At 37.4% G+C, this 9945-nt stretch overlaps 1 protein-coding gene across 1 annotated transcript; it reads right to left on the bottom strand.

Moving 5' to 3' along the window:
- Nucleotides 1-7553: 7553 nt before the first annotated feature.
- Nucleotides 7554-8681, bottom strand: LOC138070985 (small ribosomal subunit protein eS6). Its single transcript, XM_068962403.1, has one exon. It carries the CDS (start codon nt 8664-8666, stop codon nt 7917-7919), a length of 750 nt encoding a protein of 249 aa, XP_068818504.1. The 5' UTR covers nt 8667-8681; the 3' UTR covers nt 7554-7916.
- Between the last annotated feature and the right edge of the window lie 1264 nt (nt 8682-9945).

The following is a 9945-nucleotide window of genomic DNA, read 5'->3' on the forward strand; positions in this document are numbered from 1 at the left end:
TATTTTTCTACCATTTTGTTCAAAGTTAATTATCTCAAAATTACTGATTAAAAAGTAGTCTATCATTCAGTTGATTTGAAATTCCATCTTTATCAGATATTTACTCAGAATATTTGCATATGGCTCAGGCTGTCTATACCCCCTACCCCAAACTTGTATCTGGCACTACTTTGAAATTCTCTTAACAAAATATTGTAATAAGAATACACCTCATTTGATTCCAATTAAATTCTTCCTTAGGTACTGAAGTCTACAGAATTAATCTTGTCTGTAGTCACTGTGATTTGACAAATATCATCAAGCACTCCCATATGAAAATACCTTCCCCATCAACTTGTTATTTCTCCCCCAAAAGGCCTCTCTTTCGGTTATTCCAAATTTCCCAAACAGGTTGCACATTCAAATTACTTGGGGAGGTTTAATTGATTGTTTTTTAAGTACAGATATCTGGACTTCACCTTAGTTCTACTGGAATCAGACTCACCAGGGTAGGCTCTGGCCCCAGTGATTTGGAGGTTTGGCAATCATAGGTTTCTAGAAAAAAGATAACAGTTATTTCAAGAAGGCAAGAGTTAAAACCCATATGTGTTATCTGGAGAGAATCTCTTCTAATCCTTCTCCTATGTTATAAATTGGTTTATTCAATTTGAGCTAATTATCCCCTTGGAATACGCCACTAGAGGCTTGAGCCCTGAAAGGAAAAATATAGAACTGGCTTAATTTGGAAGGGAAGGAAGGAACATAATGCAGTAATAGCATCTGGACAGCATTGGGTTCCAGGCTAGGAATACCAGTCCATAGACAAAGTTTCTCTTGCTTATGTTAGTCAGTATATTAAGTGCAATCAGCATGATCTTAGGTGATATTCAGGTGAACACTGTTTTACTAATTATGTACTGATTTTTCTGATTTTCTTCCATTTATAACAAGTGACACTGGTTTTCCATTTACAATAGTGATACAAAATATCTTTAAAACAACATACATTTTAAAAGGTGGATAAGTTTAAAGGAAAACATCACTGATAGCAAGGGGATATAATAAACTTTTGACTATAATTAGAAATAACTGAAGTTCACTAAACTCTGACAATGAGATTCCTGGTATAGATGGTTGGAAATTTAGTTAGGGAGGAATGCCAAAGGGAAAACTAAAATGAACTTGTTTGTCTGGTAAGCTTTGCTCAGGATTAGAGCTAATACCAACTGTATTGGTGTCTTTTAGGTTCCTCACCTCATCTTGTGCTGACTTCTACTATATTTACTCAATGCGCAACATGAACCAGTCAAACTGTACAATTCCAACTCTACACCAATGGAAAGTGACCAGTCAAGCTACACTGCTGCCTAAGTCTGATATTCTGTTTATGACTTTAGGATTCTTGCTCAATCAAGCCCTGGACCAAAGACACAGGTGAGCACTGTTCAGGCCTTCTTGAAGTCAAAAACTGTACCCTTCCTGTAGGTATTTCCAAGTGCTTTATGTCCTGCCAAAAAAATAAAAAACAAATAAACAAAACGTACAAACACACACAAAACAAGGAACTAACCTAAGCCAAGAAATATGTGACTTTACCTGATTTCTGCAATTATCTGTGAGGGTGGGGTGGAGGGAGGTGAAAACTTTTATTTGAAAAGACCATTCCCATTCAATATCTTTAGTATTGTAAGATATATAGACCTTCTGGGGAATATGATTTCCAGCAAAGTTACGTTTTCTGTCTTTTCAATCATTTAAGAACACATTTTTAAATGTATTATTCACTTGATCTCTGGTTTAGGAGCTTGGAGATCTGGGTTGTTAGAAGCAGCATGCACTTACATAATACAAATCTATCTTCATTATTTACCAGCTGTGTGATCTCATGCAAATTTTGGTTTTGCTGCTTTAAGCTTCATTTCCCTCAACTATAAAATGCTCATAACATCTCTTAAGATTTTTTTGGTAAAAGTTAAATGAGATAATGTGCATAATGTTCTTGGCACATATTAGGGACACAGTATTGTTTTAACTAAAGCCCATCTTCCAAACACTTCTCTGCAGATAACCTGCATCTGAATTTCCTAGAGAGTTTCTTTAAAATGAAGATTCCTTGGATAAAGATGTTATACACACACACACACACACACACACACACACACACACACACACACACACATACATATAATGGAATATTACTCAGCCATAAAAAAGAATGAAATTGTGCCATTTGCAGAGATGTGGATAGACCCAGAGACTGTCATACAGAGTGAAGTAAGTCAGAAAGAGAAAAACAAATATCGTATAATATCACTTATATGTGGAATCTAGAAAAATGATATAGATGAACTTATTTGCAAAACAGAAATAGAGACACAGATGTAGAGAACAAACATATGGATATCAAGGGGGAAGGTGGGGTAGGATGAATTGGGAGATTGGGATTGACATATATACACTGCTGCTGCTGCTAAGTCACTTCAGTCATGTCCAACTCTGTGCAACCCCATAGATGGCAGCCCACCAGGCTCCTCCGTCCCTGGGATTCTCCAGGCAAGAACACTGGAGTGGGTATATACACTACTATGTATTAATATGATAGATAACTAATGAGAACCTACTGTATAGCATAGGGAACTCTACTTAATGCTCTGTGGTGACCTAAATGGGAAGGAAATTTTTAAAAAGAGGGGATATATATATATATATATATATATATATATATATATATATATATATATAGTTGATTCACTTTGCCGTATAGCAGTAACTAACACAATTATTGGAGTATAGTTGTAAATTCCAATAAAAATTAATAATAAATAAATAAAATGCAAAATAAAATAAAGTGAAGATTCTTGGGTTCTATCCTAAAATTTCTGAATCAGATTATTAGAGTGAGGCCTAGGAATCTGTATTTTATCTAAGTGCCCCTTCTAACTCTCCTTCTGGGTTTGAGATATAAAGGCTTTGTGAGGAAAAACAAGTCTGCACTTGGTTTTTTATTTTTCAGTGAGTCTGGGGGGAGAGGAGGTCTTTTGGAATCTGGCACTTTTCAAAGTGCTGAGAAGGAGAGATCTTTCTATGAATAGACTGAGAAAGCAGGGGAGTGTGTTAGTATTGAGTGTGCAGTCCCAGAGGGCTCCGTGGAAAGTGTTGCTGCTGCTGCTGCTAAGTCGCTTCAGTCGTGTCCGACTCTGTGCGACCCCATAGACGGCAGCCCACCAGGCTACCCGTCCCTGAGATTCTCCAGGCAAGAACACTGGAGTGGGTTGCCATTTCCTTCTCCAATGCATGAAACTGAAAAGTGAAAGTGAAGTCACTCAGTCGTGGTCGACTTTTCGTGACCCCATGGACTGCAGCCTACCAGGCTCTTCCATCCATGGGATTTTCCAGGCAAGAGTACTGGAGTGGGTTGCCATTGCCTTCTCCAGTGGAAAGTGTTGAGAAGCTGTAAAACTGGACAGGTGGTAGTAGAAGTGTATTTACAGCTGATCTCTATGGAAATGAAAGTTTAAATGGGTGTGGGACCAGATGAGCTTGAAGCTTTCATGATGACTGAAGAGGACAGAGATAAGCATGGACAGAGTCATCCCTCTAAACAGAAACTTGGTATAAAGTTGCTTGATGCCAGGGAAAGTGCATAGTCAGCTTAATCTATTTGAAACATTTAGTTATTTGCCATTTTAAATAAGTGACAAAGTATTTATTAAAATAGATTAATAATTGGAGATAAGATGAGTATTTCTTCTCTAAATCCAAGCTTTCTGTCTTCTCTCTGCTATACTGTACTTGATTTGTTACAGGAAGATCACTTCCTGGTTGTTTCTGGCATGAGCTGGAAAACTGCCCTGTGCTTTCTAAACCAGAACATCTGAAACATTGATGTTTCAGTACATAAGGTGCTTGATATTGCTTCCTTAGGCAGGTTATTTTTTATATCCCCCAAAAGCATAGAATGAAAAGGGAACTCTTTAATTGTTGCTGTAATAGCTGGGGAAAAAAGATATGACAGTGAATCTACTGAGTTACCCCACTACTAATGTAATTAACCAGGCATCAGTACATATTTTATTTCTACTATGTTTGAATATTTGCAATAACATTTATTTTTTTCTAGAGTATATTTTACTGGAGGAGAGCAACCTCAGTTAGTTAACTTACAGGGCATTGGTTGGAGAAATCATACACATTACTATATACCTTTTCAAAGAGATGAACTGAATTTTAGAGCAACTAGGCCTTAAATAGCAGTGCTGGTGTAAACATGGCATTGTGCTGCTAGGAATGAAACCAACTGTAATCTTTTTAACTAGTCTAAGGCGAATATACAAGATGTTCTTAAGGTTTTTAGGTTAAAAACATCTTCCACAGATGGTAAGGAATAAAGGGGATTTACTCTTATACTTTTTGTGCTTTACTCTCTTTCATTTATTTTTAAGACCTCAAACACTCTATAAATACAAACTTGTGGCTGACTTCCTAAAAAGTGTTGCTGGGGCCCCTATAATGGAACCAACAGATAAGCTTTAGCTTCCATATATTGGCACAAAATGGCTGCAGGTGAAATATATCCTCCCAGGATGCCTTTCTTCTAGATTGTGAACTTCCTCAAGACAGAGACTATATCTTTTATATCTGTAGCCCCAAGACCTAGCACAGTGCCATGGCACACAACAAATACTGTTGAATGAAAGACTTTACTGAATCAATGAATAAATGAATGAATGAGCTCAGCCGTCTCTTCCTATCCTGTTGCCCCTTTCTCAGGGCAAACTGAAGAAAACATTTAAAATCCATTCATGTTTTGAACATTATTATGAATTCCTAAAGAAATGAACTTAAGCAAAATGGAAGTGCTAAGAAGCAGATATTGGTTTTCTGGTTAACGGATTTTGTTTAGTAATTCCTGTGCAAAAAATTTTAACAAAGACATTACAGGCAGTATCCAAACTAAATAAATAGATATTTGGGAGGATGCCACAAAGCCTGTTGAATTTCTTAAAAATAAAGGAGTTTGGACTCTTTAAATAGTAAATAAATCCACTATAAAGAAAATGCAAAAAAAAAAAAATTAACACAAAGCAGCCATAAAGATTGCTTTTAAGTAATCCTTTTAACGGAGAAGGCAATGGCACCCCACTCCAGTATTCTTGCCTGGAAAATCCCATGGATGGAGGGCCTGGTGGGCTGCAGTCCATAGGGTCGTGAAGTCGGACACGACTGAGCAACTTCACTTTCACTTTTCATTTTCATGCATTGGAGAAGGAAATGGCAACCCACTCCAGTGTTCCTGCCTGGAGAATCCCAGGGATGGAGGAGGGTGGTGGGCTGCTGTCTATGGGGTCGCATAGAGTCAGACATGACTGAAGCGACTTAGCAGCAGCAGCAGCAATCCTTTTAAAACTCTTCAACAACTAACTTCCCATTGCTCTGAGGATAAGATCCGAAATCTCTAATTTGAACTACAAGCTAATTCATTGATTTGGGCTTCCCTGGTGGCTTAGACTGTAAAGAATCTGCTTGCAATGTGGGAGACATGGGTTCAATCCTTGGGTTGGGAAGATCCCCTGAAGGAGGGGATGGCAACCCACTCAGCTGGACACAACTGAGCAACTAAGCACAGCACAGCAATTCATTGATTCAGTCCAGAAATACTGATGAATGTCTATTATGTATTTCAGGCTTGGAAAATACAGTGGTGAAGGAGTGGGGCTAAGCCTCAGTTCCCACAGAACTTTACACTGGGAGCGGGCCAGTGGGAAGACTGACAGACTATAAACATAGAAATACAATCAGTAAACATCATAAGCAAATAGACAAAATAAATTCCAGTGTGATGAGTGCTATGAATAAAATAGAATGATTTTCTAGAGAAAACAAGCTATTCTTTCAGTTTCCTAGTCTCCATTTTCTGACCCCAGGTAATTTGTATAGGTTATTCCCTCCCTCGGGGCTCCTCCCTTATCTTCCTTCCCTCTTTAACCATCATTTTTCCTTCAGCTCAAGTTGCAGCTAAAAATGGCAACTTCTCTGGGTTAAACGTTCCTTTTATATATCCCTCCTATTGTACCCATGTCTCCTTTGTAATGTTCATTACATTTATAAGTATTTGGTCAATGTCTGTCTTGCCATAAGGGCAGGGACTTGTGGTTTGTGATTCACTGATCTATTCCCAGCCACCATTTTATATCTGAGAGATATAGCAGATGGTCAATCTACTGTAGATGATCATCATATAGTAGATGACCAAAACATTTTGCTGAATAAATGAACAGAAGGAAAATTGGAATATTCTTTTATTTTTCTCTGTTAAGGAAGTGATAAAAATAATGTGAACATCACACATATGTAAAAAGCATATGAGAGAGATGTAATTAGGCTGAAGAGAAACTCAATGAGACTTATTCAGTGTTTGCTTCCTTGGGTTCTAGTGTGGCACTGAACGCCAGTCATGGGATAAACTGTTTTGAGAATTCATTTCCTAGATGTTGGAAGTAAGCACGCTCTGGCTTATAAAAAGCTTGAAAGAATACACGGGGGAGAGAGAAGAAAGAAAGAAAGAAGAGAGTAGACTTGTTGAAACATGGAAGGAATAAGTAGTTGGGGAGATATTCGTTTTTTTTTCCAGGTTCAAACAGACTTTTCTTTCAAAATAAAAATTGCCCCTCTCCCAATACCAAGTAATATATGCATATTGTAAATATTCAAGACAAAACAGAAAGAGGTAAAGAAGTCAAAATGTCTAATTTAAATTCTTTCATTTTATTTGCATGCATACTCTAGACTTTTTTCTATGTATATATACAGGTATCTTAATATAAAAATAGAATATGTACTATTTTATAGATTGCCTATTTAAAAACATTTCTAGATCTACCCATTTTTTTTACTACTCATTTCTAATGGCTATGTAGTAGCCCATTATGTGGATGTACTGTATTTAATTAATTATTGTTGAATAGTTATTTTTCTGATTTTTCAGTATTTCAATACTATACAATAAATCAAGATTAACATCTTTATATATTTAGTAGGTACATTTTTACAAACTTGTCCACTTATTTTCCTTAAAATAAATTTCTATATGTGAACTTGTTGGTCAAACAATATGGATGTTGAGGCTTCTGATACATGTTGCCAGATTACCTTAAAATGGTTATATCAGTTTGTACCAGTAGCATACAAGTGTGCCCATTTCACACCATCTTCATCCACACTTAATATTATAAAATGTTTAATCTTTGACATTCTGCTAAGCAAAAAAGGAAGTATCATTGTTTTTATTTCTGATTACTCATGAGGTTGATTACTCACTCTGATTACTATTATTGTTACGTTTATCAGCCAAATGTTTTCTCCTTCTTTGAATGGAATTCATGTCTTTTGCATATTTTTTAATTGGGGCATTTACCTTTTTTTTTTTTTTTAAGGTTTCTGTTAATGTATTAAATCTGCACTGTCTTTAAGAGCTTTGTAAAAACTATTCTAGAAATGGCATCCATTAACTGTGTTTTTCACAAGTTATTCTTTTTACATATGACAATGTCCATCTTCACAAGGGCACTTTTCATATATCGTGTAGAAACTGCATTCCTTCAAATAAAGTCTGTCAAAGATTAATAGTCCTAAGTCATTTATTTCCTCTATCTTGTCCCATGCCTTGCTGAAAAGTCAATCAATCAATGTACGAATTCTGAGACACCCACTAAAGGAACTCTGTTCTGGCCCTGGCTTCCACTATCGTATGTGGTCTGGTTCTGGATCTGGAGGACTGTCACTTTGAAGGCTCTCCTGCAGACCTATTCCACCGCTAGATGATGCAGCACCTCCTTCTCCATGTTTCTGGACCTTCACTTATCTATCTGATCATCAATTAAAAGTCAAGGAGGGAGAGCTGGTGTCTGCTCTGCTTTATTTGTCACTCTCAGAACACCTCATTTTTGACTGGACTCAGACTTGGAAGTAGAAGCTCTCAGGGAGGACAGCCTCCGTCTCTTGGCGATCTGCTCCTGCCGTTTTTCTTTGGCCTCCTTCATTCTCTTGGCCAAAAGTTTAGCATATTCTGCAGCCTCTTCTTTATTTTTCTTAGTACGCTGTTTCTTCAGAGCAATACGCCGGCGTTTGTGTTGCAGAACTCGGGGAGTCACGAGACGCTGAATCTTGGGTGCTTTAGTCCTAGGTTTCTTACCGTCTTTGTTTAGGGGCTTTCGCACAACATATTGGCGGACATCATCTTCTTTAGAGAGATTGAAAAGTTTGCGGATTCTGCTAGCTCTTTTGGGACCCAGGCGACGAGGCACTGTAGTATCAGTGAGTCCAGGAATATCCTTCTCCCCTTTCTTCACGATGACCAAATTGAGAACACTCAGATTGGCATCCACAATGCAACCCCGCACAGATTTGCGCTTTCTCTCTCCAGTCCTCCTTGGTCTGTAACAGGAATGCCCCTTACTCAGAAGCAGGCGAACTCGGCCATGGGTCAAGACACCCTGCTTCATGGGGAAACCCTGCTTGTCGTTCCCGCCACTGATTCGGACCACATAACCCTTCCATTCTTCACCCAGAGCGTCAGCAGCAACTTCTGTGGCCATACGCTTCTCGTAGAAGGTACGAAGTTTTCGTTCATCGTCCACTTCAATGAGCTTCTGGCAGCCAGTGGCCGGGAAAGAGATGTTCAGCTTCATTCTGAAGCGGCCGACAGCCTCCGAGGCGCCACGAAAAAGAGCGGCATTTACCTTTAAAAACATTTATAATAGCATTTCATAGACTACCGATCTTCCTCAGTTGATGATGGGATTATGTCCCCAAAAAATCCATCCTAAGTAGAAAATATCCTAAGTGGAAAATGCATCTGATGCAGATAACCTACCAAATAGCATAGTTTAACCTAGACTACCTCAAACATGCTCAGATAATTTACATTAGCCTACAATTAGGCAAAATCATCTAACAAAAGTCTATTTTATCATAAAGTAACGAATATCTCATGTCATTTATTGAATACTGAAATACAGAATGATCGTGTGGGTACAGAGTTGTTACCAGTATCTGGGTTATTTACCCTTAAGATGTGGTTGACTGGGAACTGCAGCTCACTGCTGCTGCCCAGCATTACCAGCATATCGCTGCCCAGCATTACCAGCATATCACTGCCCAGCATATCGCTAACCCAGAAAAAGATCAAAATTCAAAATGTGAAGTACTGAATAAGTATCACTTTATACTATCTTAAAGTGAAAAAAATTAAGTCAAACCATTATAAATTGGGCACTGTTTGTAGTAATATTAGCCATACATGCTTATCATATATTTATCATATATGCAGCATTTTTGCCAATTTCCCTTTTTATCATAAACCAGTACTATAAACAAAAAAAAATAAACCAGTACTAATCCTTAGCTATCATATTGAAATTATTTTTCTCAATGTATCATTTGTCTTTTAATTTTATTAACATTGTGTATTGATATTCAGAAGCTTTCATTTATGAAGTTGTATTTAACAATTATTGCTTTTGTGGATTTTGTGTCATATTTAGAAAATCCTTCCACATCCTCAAAGCTATGGACATATACACTTACATTTTCTACTTCTTTTATGATTTTATATTTTACATTAAGCCATGTTTGTCTCAAGAATATGTCAAGGAGTGGTTAATGTTATTGCCATAATCTCAATATCAAGCTTAACAGCAATTTCTGGCCACTGAATAATTCACTTTACACTAGGTAAAAGTTCTAGTATATGACTATGTAATATAAGACAAAAGCTGAGTAGAGATACAGTATCTAATCCACACTCCCATACTGTCAAAAATGGTAATATTAATATGCTTGAAAGTTGAGCAGGTATGAGGGATATTGTAACTGCTTGGAGTGAAATACATGTCTGGCTGATGAAATGGCCATCATGCTGAGGCTGGCCCTCTCTCAAATAATATTTGAGGGACTACTATGAGCTTG

The sequence above is a fragment of the Capricornis sumatraensis genome, chromosome X, assembly GCF_032405125.1.
Source record: "Capricornis sumatraensis isolate serow.1 chromosome X, serow.2, whole genome shotgun sequence".
Lineage (NCBI taxonomy): Eukaryota > Metazoa > Chordata > Mammalia > Artiodactyla > Bovidae > Capricornis > Capricornis sumatraensis.